Source organism: Nymphalis io, chromosome 18, assembly GCF_905147045.1.
Source record: "Nymphalis io chromosome 18, ilAglIoxx1.1, whole genome shotgun sequence".
Classification (NCBI taxonomy): Eukaryota; Metazoa; Arthropoda; class Insecta; order Lepidoptera; family Nymphalidae; genus Nymphalis; species Nymphalis io.
In genome coordinates this window covers 11041781-11063686 of record NC_065905.1, presented here as the reverse complement: position 1 = coordinate 11063686, position 21906 = coordinate 11041781, and the positions used below count along the sequence as shown (strand labels likewise).

Below are 21906 nucleotides of genomic sequence, written 5' to 3'. Positions count from 1 at the left end.
TTATGGAATCCGGTCGCCTATTGTAAGTGACAGATATTCTCACAAGTGATAAGAATTAGGATTATTTACTCGGTACCGTAATTGTATGGTTTTAAATACAATTTCACTTTTAAAATTAATGACTTCCACGATGTAGTCGAGAGCTATGTAGCCTTAATAATACTGTGAAATGGGTCACCGATTCTGATTTCCCTCGTGTGACGCGCAATGAGAAAGGATTTATAGTCTTCATACAGTATTTGAATTAAATTATTTCTGCTTATGAATGTTCATAAATTATTATTAAGATATTCACTTCTGATAATTTACATCTTATATTAATTTGTCTCATAATATTAAAAATATTTCTTTTCAATTGATTGCTGTGGTTGTGCTAATTTTATATATGTTTTCATCGTTATTATAGAATAAAACGTCATTATATTCAAACCTTTATTGTTCTACTGAACAGTAACACACCAATTTCCTTTCTTCCGCAACGCACAGTACATTGACCCGTACTCCGGATGCGCAGATATCTAACGGGGCTGGTCTGACGGCCAGCGTGTACGGAGCATCCTCAACAAATTTAGTCGTCGTTTCAAACAAGGAATATAAACGCTATTCTTACTGGTAAAATATTTTATGCAAAACGTGCATCTTGAATAGCTTCGTAGGTAACAGGATGCTTTAAGTCATAAAGCTTACAATAAGTCAGTGATAGGAATCATATTGACGCTACGATGTATCAAGCTAATCATGTCGAAATAGTTATTATATTTTTTTTAATAATATTTTTGTACCCCTATGTGGCCAGGAAATGTTAAAGACTAATGTACAGACTTTTTGGGAATGATAATTCATTTGCTACCATATTTGACACCTAATTATTTTAGATTTTTTTTTTAATTTATTTATTAAATGTGTTTCATAGCCAATGACAACCTCGACTATGAGACGATGAGGCATATTTTTTAAAATATGATAATTAGCTTAAGAGCCTTAGGACTGATTAGCATACATAGACTGCTAAAATCATAAACCTCTTATCTTTGCCGTTGTCAGATAAAAAAGTGCATCGTACTAAAGAAAATATTATACGTCTTATATTAAAATCATCAAAAGTCGCTATTCGATGAGCTGAGCCCTCGAGAGAAGAGCCACTTGATTCAAACTAAGTGATATTGTTAGACCATTCAATGATCGAGTTGAGCGATTTGTTTTTCATATTTATTTTTATGAGCACTTTTTGTTTGTGATTTTTGCCACTCTAAAATTCGTTAAATTTGTTGCTAATTTTTCTTACAAATAAATAATTTGTTTTATAAATTTCTTTATCTGCTTCGACAGACGTCTGCTTTAACAAACACACACACACACACTCATAAACTGTTCTGATTATAATGACACAATAATTTGTGTCATTATAATCTATCATTATTGCAGACTCATATTAATATATCCATATATTTATGTTATGTTAGATGAATTTGATCAATTATGTAATAAAAAAAAATGTAGTTTTAGTTTCTGTATCATTAAGAACTACAATATTGGTCACCTAACTGGCGTAATATAAAAAAAAAAATATGTTTTCATCGCGCAGTTCTTTTATAATATGTGAATTAAAAAATTCCCTTTTTATTTCCCGTAGTAATAAATAAATGTTGTATATATAATGTAAATTAATATGAAAAATGTACTAGTTTCGTTTTTGGTCGGAATTAGGAGATTCCTTAGTCGAACCTCAACCTTTTTGTCACATCTATGGCATAGTACGTTCTTAATAGTATGTTAGTCTACTCCTTTAATAATAATTTAATAAGCATATAGTTTTCTTTTTTCACGTTTATATATTATTACTATTACTACAAGCTTTTATTTAACTTGTAATGTTTGTTGGTTTGTTAAGTTTAATCTTGCAAATTGATTTCGAACCACTTCCTCTATCCTACAAAGTTAAATTTTTATATGTTGGTTTAGTTCCGATGATAATCCATTTTCATGATAAGCATGATCCGATTCTACAAACAGGATCGGCTCCAGACGAAGGAACTCCAAAGCCAACAGCAAAGACACGATATTTTGTACAGATATAAAGCTTGTTTTTGTAAGGTTGTTTTTTACTATGAATTTATATTATATTTATTAAACGACAGGTAGCGAATGTGACGCGGAATAGAATTCTAAGATAATGTTAGGTATACTTCCTGCTTAGTACGCCGTCATAGAATTATTGATAAAGTGATCTCGCTTTGATATTTCATACTAAATGTTTTTATCATTAACTATAACAGCATTAAGGTCAATAGAAGGTAATATGGCACCACAGATTTGCTCTCGACAAACACTTATAACTTACGATCTACGTAATTATCTTAATTAGAAGCGACTAGCGAATCCAATCAGCAACCATGCAGTATGCATAAAACAATAATACTAATATATTTAATGTTCATAAAGTGTGAAATGTAAAGCAGTGTACTGTTATTAGCAACGAATACTTCAAACAGCGGTAAAGTTAATTTATTCCATGTTTAATTATCTCAAGAAAAATCTGACTCATTGATATTTAAATTTAGAATTTGCGTGAAAGAAAAAAAAAGCTATCATCTTAAACAAACGCTAAACTTGCGCCTAAATTCAAGAAGAATTGTTAATTGTGTTGTTGAATAAATTGACCCAGAAAAAAAAGCACATCGAGCGATATAAATGAACAATGACGAAAACGTGTGCGATACAGACAATAAAAAAAATCAATGAAGTGTTTGAATGCTTCGATGTGATACTTTCAGACTTTACATTAAGTAATTTGCGTGTGTTAACAACCAATTACGGTGCTCTCATTATTCTGCAGTAGGCCAATAGTGGATGAAAGCTCGGTTCTGTGGTATTGCGTAATCAGGTGACTGAACTCGGCACGTTGCGTATTCATAGTACAGTTTGCGTGCGAATCGAATTGTTGTTGCTTATAGTTAACGCTCCCGACTGTTTTATCGTGGGGCAGCAGTATTGCCTATTTACGAGTAGAGTACAATGTTTGGGTATATGTAAGTAGGATCCCGCTTCCGTCTATTATTTCATAATCAAAATATTCTTTACTCAAGTTGACTCTTGTAACTTTTGAATTGTCGCGTTACAGTGTTCAATTTAATGTAAAGATACCATCGGTTCAGAATGTATGTTATTTTAATATTTTTTTAGCAATAAAGATTTCTCAGAATCTCAATTAAAAATACCTACGTTATACGTCCTTGCTTTCGATTCTATGTTTTTTTCAGGACCTCGCGCGATGAAATACTAATCGAAAATTTTAGTTCGCTTGCTATTTTATTCTTAAATCATTTTTAAATGGTTTAAAATGAATGATTAACTAAAAATATTGAACTGATATAAATTATATTATTTATAACAATAAATGATAAAGTTTACATATCAAGAAATTAAGAGGATTATAAAAAGGTAAAACACAAACTTTGAAGAATTGAAATGTGAGCACGCGCCGTCGTAGGCAACAATAGCTTGGAATGCGGAGCGACGACATGAGCTGTCTTAATTACTGTGCTTGATGCGTGCTGTGAGTAATGTAACGAGCAGCTTCGGTTATGACGATAACAGCCTCAATAAGGGCAATAACATACAAAGCGTCGTCTATCATAAACCGGTTGTGATCAGCGGCTTCGTGTACATCAATCATAATTATAATAATTCTTTATTTTTCATTGAGTTGTCTTCCGCTAATAGTGATTCGTTTTTTTTTTTAATAAAATGCTTACTGTTAACCTACACTATATGCCGACGATACAACGAATGAACGAACATATTGCAGATTTCTTATATAACATATTAAGAAAAATAAAATTAAGTAATTGAATTATACTTAACAAATATATTTTTTTATATAAAATAGGAGGACGGACGACGATGGGCCACCTGATGGTAAGTGGTCACCAACGCCCATATACATTGGCATTGTAAGAAATGTTAACCATCGCTTACATCACCAATGCGCCACCAACTATGGGAACTAAGGTGTTATGTCCCTTGTGCCTGTAATTACACTGGCTCACTCACCCTTCAAACCGCAACACGACAATACTAAGTACTGCCGTTTTGCGGTAGAATATCTGATGAGTGGGTGGTACCTGCCCAGACGAGCTTGCACAAAGCTCTACCTCCAGTAAATAATTTTAATATGAAAAAATATAATGCTAGATTTATTAAAGCCCTAAACTAGGCCTGTAACATTCATTTGTAATTTTTGGCGTAATAGAGGTCGATGATCGGGCGAAAACGACCCCATGAACAGATATGGGTAAACCGTTAAAGGTCGAGGTTAAGTTCTTATTATAAGTTAAATATCTGATAATGTTAAAATATAGATATTATAGTCAATTGGTATGGAACATTAAATAACATTAATAAATAATTAACGATATCTCAATTGCAGAATAACACATTGTAAATAAGGAAATTACGTTTTCTATATAAAACAATAAATGATCAATCGTAATTATATAAACAAGTAACGTGAATACATATAATAATACATGGTATAATTGTAAATGTTATAATTGTATTATATATGAATTTCTTTGGTGGTTCGGTTCGGTAATTCGTTTCACTGAGGCCCTGTCAGGGTGAACAAAGCTAAATTTCATTTGAGGGTCATTCAAATCACGCTTTTTCCATGGACTGCGGTTCAGCAACTCTATTACAGTATTACTACGTGAAATGTCATTATTGTTCTAAAATTAAATTATACACTGGCCTCCAAAAAAATCGACCCACCTACATTTTTTGTAAAAAAGCTATCGTATGGTTTTAAACTACCACATATTTATATTTTTAAGATTGATAATGAAAAAATGCAATTGTAGGATTGTACAAAAACAGAAATAGTGCGCAAAAAATAGGTTTTTAGGTAAATATGTGACAAAACACGAAAACACAAAATTTTACGCAATTTTATTTTTTTGTGTACAAAACGATTATGCCGTTTGTTTTTAAATTTGAGTGCCTAAATCTTACTTTAATAGGGAGTGTTTCCTCCTCTTGACCTAATCACTGCCTGCATACGCCTATTAAGTGACCTGATTAGCTTTTTAATGTCTTCCTGTGGGGTCCGTTGCCATTCTTCAGTTAGGGCAGCTTCCAGTTGATTCAGGGTTTCTGTAATTGGATTTCGTGCTCGAACCATACGTTTTAGCTGGTCCCAGAGGTGCTCTATCGGGTTTAAGTCCGGACTATTGGCTGGCCACTGCATAACTGGAATTTCGACTTCCCTGAGATAGTCTTTAACAATTCTAGCGACGTGAGGTCGTGCGTTGTCGTGCATAAGTTGGAAATTATCCCCAATATATCCAGCGTAAGGCATCACATGAGGCTCCAGAATGTCCGTTATGTAAGTTTCAGCATTAACAGCACGATTACGGAAAAAACCAGCTCTGTGCGTCCCGTCAAAGAAATACCTCCCCAAAACATTGTAGAGCCTCCACCAAATCGGACTGTTTCTCGAATGCAACACTGAGAGTAGCGTTCTCCTGGCCTTCGCATGACGTTACGTCGTCCATCAGAGCCTACTAGAGACATTCGGCTTTCATCACTGAACAATACTGTCTCCCATTGGTCCAGTGTCCAATCGACGTGCTGCCTAGCAAATTGTAGTCTTGCTTGTCGATGGGATGCTGTGAGTTTTGGTCCTGTTGCTGGCTTGTGAGGGGTTAAGTTTTGCTCTCGAAGTCTTCTTCTTACAGTATTTTCACTCACAGATACTCCACGACTTTCTCGGAGTCTACCTTGAACGTCAACAGCCAAAAGATGTCGGTTTCTTAAAGACGTCAAACCAATAAAACGGTCATCGGTCGGGTTCGTGACACGCCCCCTGCCAGATCCTGGTCTCCGGCGATACTCCCCAGTCTCCAAGTAGCGTTTGTACACTCTTCGCACCGCTGAACGACTTAATTTTAGTGTTCTAGCCACATTTCGCTAACTTAACCCCTCATGAATAAGAGCTAAGACTTGAGCAGCTTCTGCTTCAGTAGTATCCATTTTTTATGTTTAAACTTATTAAAATTATTGTTTCAACAAAGTTTCATACACTTAATCAATAATAAACATCGAACCGAGATGACTCCGCGTTAAGAACTGGAAATAAACTAACCATGCACTTCGTGCACAAAGTAACGTTTTCTTATCAATACTTTAAAAATATTCCAAATATCCTCAATAACACTTACAACTCCTAAAATCAATATCAAGTGGGTAATAAAATGTTAAATGTATGTCCCATAAGTAAAACAATCCACCTAGGTCGTCGCATAGTTAAGATAACAACTTTGTAAGTAAAAAAATACGGGTGGGTCGATTTTTTTGGCGGCCAGTGTATATCTTATTTAATATGTTTTTATAAATAAGCAGAACAAACAGATTAATGGAGCGATTAAATTAATAAGCGGCGACTCAAGATTTGTTATCTTTTTCTTGACCTATTTTACCATTTTTCTGCCAGTTGCGTCTAATTCTTAAATCACTCACATTTTATCCTGTCATATTCATTGTTAATCTTCATTTCAAAGTGAGACTTGATGACGCAACTGACGAAGAAACTCAGGACAGTGACCTAAGTTACGATGATATTAACAGTATTAATGTAATTTGAAAACTGGAACAGGCAAATATACGTGACGATGTTAAGTAGTTTTTACGAATTACAATCAGTAGTAATTCGTACGAACGCGTGAATCTTAACCGATGATCGTGGGTTCAAACCCGGGCAAGCACCACTGAATTTTCATGTGTTTAATTTGTCTTATAATTCATCTCGTGCTTGACGGTGAAAGAAAACATCGTGAGGAAACCTGCATGTGTCAAAATACACTGAAATTCTGCCACGTGTATTCCACCAACCCGCATTGAAGCAGCGTGGTGGAATAAGCTCCAAACCTTCTCCTCAAAAAAGGAGAGGAGGCCTTAGTCCAGCGGTGGGACATTCACAGGCTGTAGCAGTCTCAGTGATAGTAATTCGTAAAAATTACATAATATCGACCTACATAAAAACAATTTTACAACACAAAACTTCTTACTTTATTGGGTTCACCTGGGACGGTGAACTAGCTCTTTATAAACACGATGATAGTTTAAGCTATCGAAATTTTATTCCCTTCGATCTCACAAATATCTGTATGTCGCAAATCGCAAAAGCCGGGATCAAAATTTTGCTGCATTCTCTTTACATATTGCGTCGTTTTTCGGTAAAAATATTTGTATTATTTGTTTTGTATTGTAATTATTACAAGCGGCTATTTATTTTATTTATAACACAAGTAGTCTAATGTTTTTTAAATATGAAAGCAGATGTGTAATTAAAAACTTTTTTTACACGTGTAACAGCGTCTTATTTTTATCGACGCAGCTATTAGTTACGTTTGTAACATAAACATTTTTTTAAACCGTTACTTGTTCTATTTTTAAATAATTCTCGTTGAAGTCTTATTGTATACAGTTTGTGAATAATTTATGTGTTCACAGATTGTTTACCATTTATGAAAATTTGTTAAATAAAAACTATAATACCACTGACTATGCGTTCTTGAAAGTATTTTTTTTGTTTATATCTATTTAAAAATGGTAACATAATGTATTTAATTGCCTATTTAGACGCTGCACCCACGAACAGTAATTCTGTTCAAATTCGCTTATTGGCTTAAGTGTTTTGTGATTACAAGAATTAATGTCCTCCAGAACGATTTCGGCCACGGCGACCAATCTTAAGAGAGATTAGCCAACTACGCAGAAGATATTATAGTGCACAAGTGTGTGCGCAAACACAGGTGCACTCTCTATTCCCTAACTCTCATAATCGGATGGGATCAATCTGACACGACCGGAAAGAGTTCAGGCGCAGGACCAACGGTTTTACGTGCTTTCCGAGGCACGGGAGTGTACGCACTTCCAACTTCCAGACTCCGGGCTGCGATTTTTTGTAAGAGAAAAACCCAATAAATTTTTATTGGCCCGACCTGGGAATTGAACACAGGAGCTCCGGGTCTGCGACCTTACGTCAAGCCACTAGACCAACGACGTAGTTGATTATAAGAATTAAGACGATGTGTTCATAGTAGTTTCGTTAGACGGTGATCTTTGAGGGTTTGTTAGTGTGTAAGTAGGTGCGTGTATATGTGTGTTGTAATGATCGTAAATTTTATCTTTAGAATTTGATTTTCGATATAAAAAGCAACCGCGTCGAAAGCATTGCTATCAAGGTCGTTCACTTAATCGTTTAATTTGAACAGTTGGAAGGTTTGACCTTCAATATTCCGATCAGTGTTGCTATCGCTGTAGCCATTACCAACTTTTAATTCGGACAGAAATAATAAAAATCAACGGCCTGAATACAGAACTAGTAAATTCAACAGTCAGTTTCATATTCTGTTGTAATTTACAAAGCGTATATACACTATTATTGTTAAAATAAAAAAAAAAGATAGTTTTTTGGTAAGGTATATATTATTATTAAAGAAAATTGGAATTTCTTGTAACTAGGACAATAGTCAATACTGTCTTTACTAGATAGAAAAGGTTTTTTTATATGAAATAAAATTAATTATTACATAATCATGCAATTGATATTGAAATAATAAAGTTCAATTTAGAATGTTTTTAAAATTTTTTCTTTAGTAAGAAAGCAGACTGTAAACTCCATGATCATAAGCGGTTATCATCTCTTCTCACATACATTGGTACAGACTGCGCCGATCGGCGGTCAGAGTAGTAGTAGTAGAGTCACGGTAGCATGCGCAAGAGATCCCGTGACGCTCCTCGTTAAGACGTAAAGGGTACCACAGGGTTTTTAGTGGGTTTTCCGATGTTCGGGGCGCATTCGGCTCCCATTGTTCCCGTGTCGGAAAGGCTAATGCTTTTTCCCAGCGTTAAAAAAAAGACTGCACCGCGACTTTCTGTAATTCACGATCGTGGTCTGTGGAGAGTCTCGCGTTTTTTCTAACACAATAGTTAGAATAGTTCTACAGGATATTATTATTATTATTATTTTGTTGATTGTTTGAATAACTCGTCAACGTCTGCTTCGTTTGTGTAAATACATCGCTGAATGACTTTGTCACGAAAGTGTCAAATAGCTATATGAAAGGCTTCGCGATATCAATTAATAATTACGACTAATTAGTAGGTAATGTACAAGAATATAATGAACTGAGTAATTAAGAGTATTATTAGTATTTTCCTTGTTTGTTTTGTTATGTAAAATATAAGCCTTTGGTTTTATGAATTTAAATTCATAAAGCATTTCCTTTGCACGGATGAATTGTTGCACTGTGCGAGACTATAACTGCCTCGTTGGCTTATATTTACATAAGGCCGCAGATCCCGAGGTCCTGGTTTCAAACCCTAGGTCGGGCCCATAAAAAAGTTATTGGCGTCTGTCGAAAATAAGCAGTAGCAGCCAGGAGACTGGAACTTAGAAGTTTGTGGACTCCCGTGGTCCTGAGCTTGAACTCTTTGCGGTCGTGTCGGATTGCCGTCCCATCGCACGCACACTTGTAGACTATAATATGTCCTGTAGTTGACTAATCTCTGTTAAAATGTATTATTGAGATCTGAAAAATATGACGCATGGTTTAATTACGTGCAGTATAAATCGTTATCGGCCCTTAATATCGAAATTCAACGTGTCTTAAATCGATGCCGAGTATTATTAAGCAAATCAAAATAAACTTTTTCAAAAGATTCAAAAGTGTTTTTAAGAGCAAGCTCGTCATGCTTACGCTAAAGCTTAATGAAAGTTTAAATCAACGGTTCGCAAATCGCAATGTAAATGATACCGAGATGAATCTGTAACAAACTCAATTTACTGTTACTTAGATTATACTAGTTTAGTATATTAATAATAAGTATCTGTGTGACTTGAGATTATTATATTTACTGGTGGTTGAGCTTTGTGCAAGCTCGTCTGGGTAGGTACCACCCACTCATCAGATATTCTACCGCAAAACAGCAGTACTTGGTATTGTTGGGTTGAAGGGTGAGTGAGCTAGTGTAATTACAGACACAAGGGATCTTAGTGCCCAAGGTTGGTGGCGCATTGGTGATGTAAGCGATGGTAAACATTTCTTACAATGCCAATGTCTAAGGGCGTTGGTGACCACTTACCATCAGGTGGCCCATATGCTCGTTCGCCTTTCTATTCTATAATAAAAAAGAATATGTCAGTAATAGCATTTGCATTGGGGATTGTTGTCAGGTAAACAGACAGCGCATTTCAACCTCAGCCCTGTCCAGATTAACGTGATAAGGACAAAAATTATAACTATCTTATATCCTTGTCGCTGTTACAAATTATTTAATATATAAGTGCCCTTATGACTTCTCATACGAGTTATTATTCTCATCGAGTCATTAGAAGCAAGGTCCTCGTGTACCGCGGCTCATCAAATGCGCTCGGCGTCGTTGAGTCTGGAACGTGAGCTATCCAGGTCGATGCCCAGTGACCGTAATATGCCCCACGATTATCATACAAGACACGTACGTTTATGAAAGTATTAACCGCATCCTTTTAAAGGCATTTCGAAGATGTATTACGTCCTTTAAACGGTATACATAGAGAACGTTAGCCTTATTTGTTGCAGGAAAGTATTTACGTCGTTTTAAAATTGACTTAATTGTTATGTTGATTATAGAAGTATATATGTATTATATTCGTCGTAGCCGAGATGGACTCGCGCTGCCGTACGCACTAGCGAGAAGTGAGGGGGGGCGGGATTACCTTTGCCCCCTGAGGAGAGCTCCGCCGAGCCACGAGCGGAGCAAAGCACGGGAGAGGCCGCGGATGCGTTATATCAACACGATCCCGCAGCCTCGCCGATCCGTGCCGAGGATGGCCATCGCAGTGGTTTTAGTGGGTAACAATCCCACAAAAACCCAATTCTCCCCCCCCCTCCCTTGGAGCTGGGTACCTTTCTAAAGGTTTCCACTGCGTAAAAAAAAGTGGTTACAATTACGGTTTCAAATGCAGGGACGATTAAATTTTTATGTGGAAAACATCGTTAGACGAGCCGGTTGGCGTGGTTGGTAGATAGCTGCCTTTCACGCCGAAGGTTGTGGCTTCGATTCCCACCCAGGATAGACATTTGTGTGCATGAACATGTCTGTTTGTCCTGAGTCTGTGTGTAATTATCTATATAAGTATGCATTTACAAAAAAAAATAGTATATGTAGTATATCAGTTGTCTGGTTTCGATAGAACAAGCTCTGCTTAGTTTGGAATCAGATGGCCGTGTGTGAATAATGTCCCAAGATATGTCCCAAGAAGATATCGTGGAACGTACATGTGTTGGATAAAAAATTGCGATATATATATTTCCACCAATCCGCATTGTAGCGTAGTGGTATTGGTATAAGCTCCGAACCTTCTCAACAAAAAGAAAAGGAGCCCAGCAGTGGGATATTTACTTTATATATTCATCATTTCAAACATATACAAGCGTATATAGGTACACATTTCAAACTACAGAATAAAAAAGACAATACACTTGAAAGCCTGCCAATACCAGAAACCTATAGTTCGTCAAGCCATTCATCTACGGAAAATGTGCACTTGCGTCACAAGAAAGGTGTACAAAAAAAAAGGAACTCCCAACATAGGGACTATTAAACATTCTTTTGTCCGCAATAATATATTTTAATTACAAGTGATACATGTTATATTTGCTTGCATGAATTTAGTGGATGATGTCAAAGCTTACGTGGACGTACATATGATTGTAATACAATGTGGTCATCGTTTGTATTCGCGTTTGTATTCGTTAAATTCTAAGCACATTGCGTTGTAGAATGTGAAGACAGTTATTTAAGTTTGGATTGAATATCGCTTCCAAGTAATAACGGTTCATCTATTGTGATAGATTTTGAACGCGAACTATTTAAACGATTACTTTTTACTAGCTGTGTTGACAGTTGTTTTGTTTAATGATAAATATGATAGATTTTAAGCTGTAAGTTTTAATAGACTTAATATGTTTTGATTAAATAAAGACTACACGGTATCTTCAATCTTCAATCAAAAAGAAACCAAATTCTAAATAGTAACATAAATAAATATGATTTTAGTTGCAAAGGGCAATAATTACTTGCAAAACAGTAGTAATTTGAAATCAGATCCATAAAATTGCAAGTGACACCTAAAAATAAAATGTGAATTTGTTGAGAATGAAATATCTCGAAAATTTAGTCGTTATTGAGCAATTTCAAAATAAACTGTACCCTTCTGTAAAAAAATATTTTATTTGTAATGTTGTTTTTAATAAAAAAATTACCATAATGTATTACGGAATATAGTTTATTATAGAGAAAAATAAGAAGGAACGCGGAATCCGAGGTATTTTCTCTAAAATATCGAAACAAAACGAACTTTGTGGCGTAATTGTTTCCGTTGTGCGACTATATTTAAAAGCAAAATTAAAGTTTAAAAAAAGAAAAGTTTGAAACTAATAAGCCTGTTTTAAATTTAACTAAACTAGTAATCCGTATTATCACTAGATAAATCAAAGAAAATAGCCGTAGTTTCAAGGATTTACACAAAATAATTGTGTTTTATTCAGTTCTGTGACTCTGTCGCTTTTAAATTTGTTATTTTTCCTCCGTAAATATAATATTTTTCTTGATATGAATACTTTTTTCGAAAAGTAAATATTTACTGGATACATAACCATGCCTGATCCTTGTTTGAGCAATATATCGGTAACAGATAATTAAATACACTAGAGTATATACCTTTGTAATTCTTAAGTTATATAAAAAATAACAATTGTAAAATGAAAGGCAACTTCATTAGTTTAACAGACCAATAAATTGAAAACAAAGTTTATACGTTTTAGCGTATGTTATCTTTGATCTGTTCTTATGTAGTTTTGTTGTTCAATGATGCTTAGATGCTTTCATCGCTTCACAATACAACGAAAACGAATCTACTACACATTTGCATCGAAGTTTATCAGTAATGTTTTGTAATAGCTGGTCACCTTGAACTTTTTGATACAGGTTTGAAGCAATTGCCTTCGAAATTCGTGTTCCGTTTTATAGCACATCTAAGATTTAGAATGTGACTCATAGTGATTTCTAGTAATCATTAATAATTGAATATTTTAAATCTTAACGTATTTAAATCCGAAGACAATCGATCTAACTTTTATTTTAAACAATGTTTTTGTTTCAGTTCAAAACCGCAATGTTTAACTTCATGAAAAAATCTACCGTCTTGACTGGCGATTCTGGCGGTTACGAAGAAAGAGACGGTGATAAGGAGAGGAGAAAAAAGGAGAAGAAGGAGAGGAAAGAGAGAGAGAAACGGGAACGCATAGCAGCTGGTCTCGAGGAACCTCTGAGACTTGAGGAGGTAAATGCTAATATTTTAAACATACCATCAATTGTAATGAAGGGTTAATGTTTTGAATAAACAATATTTGTTTCTTCCACTCTAATGTAATGGCGAATCTTTATTATGACTAAAATATTAACAATTGTAACAAGAGCCTTATGATACTCTTTTACTGTGTGTTCCTATAATATAAAATAGTAACATTATCTTCGTCTCATTTTAAAATAAGTATACTTATTTATTCATGTAAGTTGAAGTTGTAATTTGCCATTGACTTTGTTGATGAAGCCCTTTCTTACTACACACAGTCTTTATTGCTTTGGGTTTAATAACACCGAAACCTTATAAGATACTTTCTTTCATTAGAGCGGTCGAAAGTGTTCGCATAAATCTATTTCGTTTTAAAATTTTGTAGCCAAATGGTATTAAAATGTATGTTTTGTATCGATACGTAAATTTAAATCATTTATATATAATAGAACGCTTAGATTCAATAACTGGAATTTAAGATACTTTGCAATTTTACAGTTACCAGTGGTTATGGACAAACCAGTTTTCTAATTATTTTCCAAGGTGTTCCACGCCGATTTTTTTTTTGCGGTTACACGATAACTGTATTTTATAAAAATTCACAACAGTCACAGCAAGATCGTTTCAAGGTTTTTCGGAAAAAATAATAATTGCAATATGAGTACTAAGTGATACAACGTTTTGTGTTTATAATAAGATAACTTTGTAGGGTTATGATAAAAGCGGTAGGTAGTCCCTATTTACGTTCTGCAGAATATAAGGATGACAAGTTAAACAGTCATACATCAGTTGAAATGCAGGAATAGGATGGACACTTTTATCTTTGCTCGTCAAACATGTAGACGAGTATAATCTTCCTTATCTTCATAACTCTTTGCCACTTTGACTTAAGATAGTACTAAGTCTATTACCTTCGGCTAAAAATGATTGGTATTCTCGATATCCATTTTTTTTTTGTATTTAGTTGTTAGGAAACATTTCCAGCTGATTAACTAGATATATATGTATCATTACTTAAATAGATTGAATTAAACGTAACTAAAGTAAGATTAATGCACGTAAAATGCGCGTAGTATGAAGAAATATTTTCAGTCTGAATGATCTAACCTAACCCAAAACTCTCTCCTTTACATAGTTCTCATTTACCTTTTTTTATATTCTTTAAAAATTACTTATACGCAAAACTATCATTCAAAATTTTCGTCCGTCGAGTACTACTCCCATCGAATGTACCCAAAACGAAAGGAGTTTCAAAATATAACTTTAAACTGTGTATGTCCTATTCAAAATAGATCGTTTTGAGCTGAGCAAGTTGAGCTTTTCTTTTCAATTGTTTTAGTTAGTTAGTTTAGCGATTAACGCATAAAATACGCGACAAACGTATTTTTATTAATCTGTTAATTTTCTTTATGCGGTTTTGTATTAATTGGTTAATTATCTTAAGTTTATTTTATGCGAACTAGAAGGGCCGGTTGGCGTGGTTGGTAAATACTTGCTTTTCACGCCGAGTGTTATCGGTTCGATTCCCGCCCAGGACAGACATTTGTGTGCATGAACATGTCTGTTTGTCCTGAGTCTTGGTGTAATTATCTATATAAGTATGTATTTACAAAAAAAAAGTAGTATGTATAGTATATCAGTTGTCTGTTTTCCATAGTACAAGCTCTGCTTAGTTTGGGATCAGATGGCCGTGTATTAATAATGTCCCAGGATATATTTCTTTGTGTTATTTTAATGTTGGTCTTGTTACAAATGTTTTATAATCATCGGTACACAATATCCGTTATTTTTGACGCCATATTGATGTAAACAAAACAATGAATGCAGATAATGTCGAACTTACAATTGTAGCGTTGCAACACGCATAGGTCATTTCATAACGTTGCAAAATACCATCTAGTGGCATTCAAATGTTTGTTTAAGTATGTTGATTCAAGAAACGTATTGTTCTTGTAAAGCCATTATCCTTTTTAGGATGTGACCAATAGCGTTTTAAACTTACTTATAATTATATATATATATTTCTTATAACAATTAACGCAAATCGATTGTTGCTTTCTTATTAGTGAAGTGTTTCGTGTTTAATTAAACTGCAAATTTAGTAAATTTAATATTAAAATTATGCGATGCATATTATGCTCTGAATTTTCATGTGCTTAATTTGTGATTATAATTCATCTCGTGCTTTACGGTGAAGGAAAACATCGTGAGGAAACCTGCATGTGTCTAATTTCACTGAAGTTCTGCCACATGTGAATTCTACCAACCCGCATTCGAGCAGCGTGGTGGAATAAGCTCCAAACCTTCTCCTCAAAAAGAGGAGAGGAGGCCTTTAGCCCAGCAGTGGGACATTCACAGGCTGTTACGGATGCATATTATATACGTAAGAATTTTCTTATGTAATAAATTCTATCAATAACATATTATGTATAATTCTTTCGCATTGTTTGACTCGAATTGCGGATTTGTTTATATATTTTATGAATAGAAGTCAAAGTTAGATTTGTTTGTTTTTTATCTATTGATTTGTTTTAATATAGAGAATATCACAACCATTTCTTTTCATTCGTTATCTTTATTGTCAATCGATTTATAATCGAGCGATAAATTTAATTGGTCGTTAATGCAAGGCCAACAGATTAATTTTAAGATAAGCTTGCAAATACAATCGTTGTCAAATTGAAAGCTTTGAATTTGATAAAATAATTCCACAAATGCTTGTGCATTTATTTTATTGAGAAAGCGACTATCGGTTTTTACTTTTAGATATAATACCTTTTTTTTTGTTTTCGCTGGAAAAATGTATTTACGCGTTTCCCCCACATGAAGTGTGGGTATGTGGGGCTGGCCGACGCTGAAGACGCCGGAATACCCTCTAAAAAACCAGCGGTACCCACACCGTCTTTACGGGGCACGCCACGGGATCGCTTGCGCATACTACCGTGACGTCCCGACGGTAGGTCCGCCTCTGCAGGCCTCCAAATTGTAAAGGGTGCAGAGTCCCCCAAGCCCCGGCGTCACTTACGGCGGGAGGAGAATTCTTTGACCTGACCAACCCTGAGACGGTTTGTCAGAACTTGCTAGATAGGAGATTTTGAAGAAGCTATGTTCTAACATCTTCACGTCCTCTTTTGAGTATATGGTTAAAAATAAATGTCAGTTTATTTTTAAATTTTCTTTATTTGGACTCAATGGGCATCATTGTCCACGTATTTATATGTACAATCGATAAATAATCGATTGTACATATTTAAAATTATTTATCGGCATCGCCCGCGTGAGAGGGGATGGGGTTATTAGCTATCATATGTTCATGTTCCTGACTACGTGTATGTAATATTCCAAGATAATCGGTGAGTAGTTAGGGAGTCAAAGCATAACAAACAAACTCACTTTCGCATTTATAATGTTAGTTAGGATGTTTGTGTGAAATGATTCGTATTTAAAAACTCACTCGTACAGATCGGATGCGTTTTATATTTTGTATTTGTGTCGATTGGACTGCAACGTGCGAAAGCATGTTTATTTTTGATGCAATACCGTCACTTCCTGCCTTTTAATTATTCTAGCTCATTGATACAGTGTACGGTTTCACCGGATATGTTGTGAACTCGTCAACATTTGGGTCGGCTATGACCTAGGTGAAACTTTTAAGTACAAAGGACAGAATTGACAAAGCGACGCGTATTTGTAATAATATCTAGATCATTTCCACCCTGTCTACTAATCTTGTTTGTATTGTTAGGGGATTTTATTTATTTGATTAAGATAGTTGAGACCTGTTTTAGTTGACCGGACGAAATTTATAACGTATTGTACTTGTAAAACTTTATTGTTTTTAGTGCTCACTGTAAGCGATTATTGTTGTTTCTTTTTTCTAGTCTCTTTGTCTCCTATTATTCTGAGTATTTAAAGACAAATTTTAAATCCTCTGTGACAAACTCAATTTATAATAATAATTTATTTGAACACACAAACATAAAACATAAGTTGACATATGGACTACAAACTGTTAAGCTTATGTACTAAGGCATAACATAAAAATTTTGGTTTTGCTTTAATTTATTCGGTGACTGGAACTCGCTATCCTTCATGGGCTATTTGGATAACCTGTGTTAAGGATAGTCAACATGTCTGGACGTTGCGCTTTGCGATTCTCTCTTAACCTCGTTTCCTGTTCATAGCTCTGGATTTCTTTCTAATTCTTTCACTGTTCTTGCTGTTCACTTCAATAATTTGGTCGATAGAGTTTTTTAAATAAATAAAAATAAATACACCAGATTACGGAAAAGTTAATTCAAAATGTTCATATATGTTATTATACGTTTGGTCGCTCATTGGAAAGAGTTAATTATCATTAATTATTATTGGTAATTAACACGTGTTATGTCGTATTGTCCAATACACGTATACTTGATAAGTATGTTTAAATAATTCATACGTATGTACACATCGATATATAATTTGAAATTTTATGAAAGTTTATTTTTTTATTTTTTTACAATTAATAGGCCAGCGTTTGACCGTTGACTTGCCTGATGTTAAGCATCGAAAGTGAGTGAAAGTGATTGTATTTAAGATCTCTCTTAAAATACATACAACAGACCATCAACAAGGCGATCCTATAGGATAGAGGTTCAGCTTTTAACGAAAGAGGTATGGAACTCCTTAAAATTGAAGTTAAATAATAGTTGTATCGTTTGAGAGAAACGAAAATCGTTTATCTATTTCGTTGTTTGTTCTTTTTGTATATATGCATTTGGTCATATTTAAGTCTTGCAATAACTTTCTACCTCATCACGGTATACTGTTGAAAGCTATGAAACAACGACATGAACCGGAATCAGCTCAAATCAAATAATTCTTTGCTCTTTATTTTTAGGCTTATAGAGGCCCTATAGAATCGTCATATTACAGTATTGAATTGAATGTAAAGCTACCACCGGTTCGAATTGTAGATCCTCCCGAGGAGAACCGGCAAGAAACTCGATTACTTGTTTTCAACTTTTTAATTATAGAGTCAATCAATAAAATTAAATTTATGCATATCCTGCATACTATTATAGCTCTACGATACCTTGGATATTAACAAATTACAATAGTTTTTTAATGGATTTTAAGTTCTGGCCCCATATTTTAACGAATCAATTTATTGTTTGGTATAAATAATCAATTTCAAAGCTTTATTTTATTAATTTATTATTTTATTTTACTAAATGGAAAACCAACGTTATATATTCAGAAAAACATTTGTTTCATAATATATTTGTATAAAAATATTGTAACAAAATGTACATCAATTATAGGCTAACTAACATTCAAAAAGTAAAAATAAAATCTAATTGACGAAAAACAAAACAAAAAAGAAACTAAAACGTCTTTAACTTAAATAACCATATTTTGATATAAATATAAACTAGTTTATATTATAATGCATAATGTAAATTTGAATCTATACATTAAAAAATGAGAAAAAGATAATTATTCTGTAAATATAAACAAAAATAACATTGAATTACATTAAATTAAAATGAGTTTTCAATTTTTTAAATTTATTCACTAAAAAATAATTTGTATATGTAAGATGTATTTTTTTAATCATAAAATTTCATAAAAGTTTAAAGTACTTCAACGATTTATAAAATATATAAAAACCAACTTTTTTTGGTAAACTATTAAGCATTTTATAGCTCTGTTCAGTAGGGCATTTAAACCTAAATTCGTATTTGAAAACTTTGAGAAATAAAATAAATAATAATAATTTAAAGATATTGTGATGTGCAATGAAATTTAATAAAGATGATTGTTGATGACACGATGTCTTTAATTTTTTATTACACATGTAAAAGATATCCAACAGTTAATCACAATGTTTTAATCTGATCGGAGAAACCGGTTCGAAATTGTTTTATAGCTACACTTTCATTACCAATGAATTTGCTGTTAGTTTGCTCATCTTTTGGAATGTGGCTTTTTGCAACGACAACCGGACGAGTTTCATCACCGTTCCTTATAATGTTTTCTGCCTCGACGGAATATCTGAAATCAAGACTATAAAATACCTAAAATGTATTTGAAAGAGTCCAAGTTATATATTTACGTTTAAAACTAAACTATATCTTAGAAACAGTAACAGCCTGTTTATGTCCCACTGCTGATCTAAGGCCTCTTCTCCCTTTTGAGGAGAAGGTTTGGAGCTTATTCCACCACGCTGCTCCAATGCGGGTTGGTAGAATACACATGTGGCATAATTTCAATGAAATTAGATACATGCAGGTTTCCTCACGATGTTTTCTTTCACCGTCAAGCACGAGAATAATTATAAACACAAATTAAGCACATGAAAATTCAGTGATGCTTGCCCGGGTTTGAACCTACGATCATCGGTTAAGATTTACGCGTCCTGACCACTAGGCCATCTCGGCTCCATAAACTATATCTTGAATCTTGATAACGCCGTTGGACCACCTAACTTTTAATGTTACAGATCTCGAATCACTGGGCTTAAACATGTATGCAATAATTAGTAATTGGGTTTTTGTCGAAAAATTATCAATAGCAGCCCGAAGGTTGTGTGTATACTATAGTGCCTGAAAGCATATATAGCCGCTCTTGTCGGATTATGATAGTGAGTTAACAGAGAGTGCATCTGTATTTGCTCACAAATTTGAACATTATATAACTATTGCGTGTCTGAATATTCTCTGTTGAGAATGGCCGCCGTGTCCTCGATCGGTCAGGAGGACGTCATCATGTAATACATGCGGTATAATGCAGCCATGTATTGAATGTGTTATATGACTATCTAATTCGAGTTTTTATTCCACAGGTTCGAAGATCTCTAAAACTGCGAGGGAGACGCAAAGAAAAAGAAAAGTTGCCCTCTGGTATCACAGCAGACTATACCGCCTCACTTTTTGCTCATCTTGAACAGGATTCTAATTATTCTAACTATCCACTTATTTCTACCTCGGGATCTAATTCAAATCTTAGCGATGAAAATAACCACTTATCGCCAGGATATCCGTCTCACGGTTGGACTAAGAAAGAGGGTGTGTTACAATCTGATAGCTCTGAGACATCTCTCAACTCGTTAAATAATCCGAACAATATAAACAGTAGTCCTCGTCAAGCACCAAATCTACCTCCTATACCACCGCGTCCACCAAAACGCGGAATCCTTAAAGGTACTCGTTTAAGTAATACTAGTTCTAATTCCCAAGAAAGCAATGTCCAAAGTTCTGATACTGTCGATTTTGTCAATGGTCAAGACCCAAACTTACTTGCTCGTAATACTCAGCAAAATGAAGTCATCTCATATGGGATCCCACCTTCAAAGAGTACTTCATCGAGTGATGATATGCAGCACGTGCAAAACTTTACCAAAAAAGTCATTCATAGCCCCGTGGAAAATCAGTATAAAAATTATAAAAATAACACAAATTCTTCGATTAAAACACAAGATATAGATGAGACACCAAAGACGAATGGCAATAGTTATTTGGGCGTCACCTCGACGTCGCCTAGCGCTGATTCTTTAACAGACACTACAACTAATTCTTCATTTGCCACGCCTCCATTTTCCACGTCTCCTGTCGGTGAGTCTCAAGGATTCCATAGGTGGTCCAGGACTAGTACTTTTGATGATGTATACTTACCATTACCTTCTTTAAAACCTCTTCATCTGCCTAAGCCCAGAGTGTTAACTATTCAGCGTCAAAAAGCTCCTAGAAATGACTTCGGATTCAGTCTTCGCAGAGCGATGATACAAGAAAGAGTATTCATTGGTGATATGAAAGAATTGACTGGATATGAAGAAAATGGAATTACCAATGGTGATAACAAGTATGTTGGTAACAATGTTATTATTAGTAAATTAACTCACAAAGCCGTGATACTAGCCGAGCCAGGCTCGTACCCTGGTGCTAGCGAGACTGGTCTGTTACCAGGAGATAGACTTATTGAAGTCAATGGAGTTAATGTAGAAGGGAAGAGCAGAGAAGAAGTTATAGATCTCATCAAGAGTAGCCAGGACTATGTTACTGTTAAGGTTAGTATTGTTATATTGTTAATATTATTAAATGATTTTTGAAATTTACTGGTGATATGGTTTTGTGCAAGCTCGTCTGGGTAGATACCACTATCAGATATTCTACTTGGTATTGTTTTGTTCTGGTTTGAATCGTGAATTAGCCAGTGTAATTACAGGCACAAGGGACATAACATCTAATTTCCCAAGGTTGGTGGCGCTTTGGCAATGTAAGCCATGATTAACATTTCTTACAATACCAATGTCTATGGGCGTTGGTGACCACATACCATCAGGTGGCCTACTTGCTCGTCAGCCTACCTGTACTATAAAAAAAATGATTATATCAAACAAGAATACGTTGAAATCACATTAAATATATGTAACAACAATTGTTTCTATTTACCACTGCATATATAAACACACATTTATTATATTTTAAAAACTTGTATGATCTATGTATACAAAATATTGGGAT

At 34.4% G+C, this 21906-nt stretch overlaps 2 protein-coding genes across 2 annotated transcripts in view; both read left to right on the top strand.

Moving 5' to 3' along the window:
* The window catches only part of LOC126775352 (serine/threonine-protein phosphatase Pgam5, mitochondrial), a 68850-nt gene extending 66373 nt beyond the window's left edge, over nt 1-2477 (top strand). The window contains exon 6 of the transcript XR_007669872.1: nt 2460-2477. The gene's annotated coding sequence lies outside the window, so the exon portion shown is untranslated. The remainder of the gene's footprint in view (nt 1-2459) is intronic.
* The window catches only part of LOC126775334 (unconventional myosin-XVIIIa), a 240144-nt gene that overhangs the window by 9163 nt on the left and 209075 nt on the right, over nt 1-21906 (top strand). Inside the window, exons 2-3 of the mRNA XM_050497182.1 lie at nt 13208-13387; nt 20229-21449. Of these exons, the coding sequence (XP_050353139.1) occupies nt 13220-13387; nt 20229-21449 (1389 nt within the window). The 5' untranslated portion in view covers nt 13208-13219. The remainder of the gene's footprint in view (nt 1-13207; nt 13388-20228; nt 21450-21906) is intronic.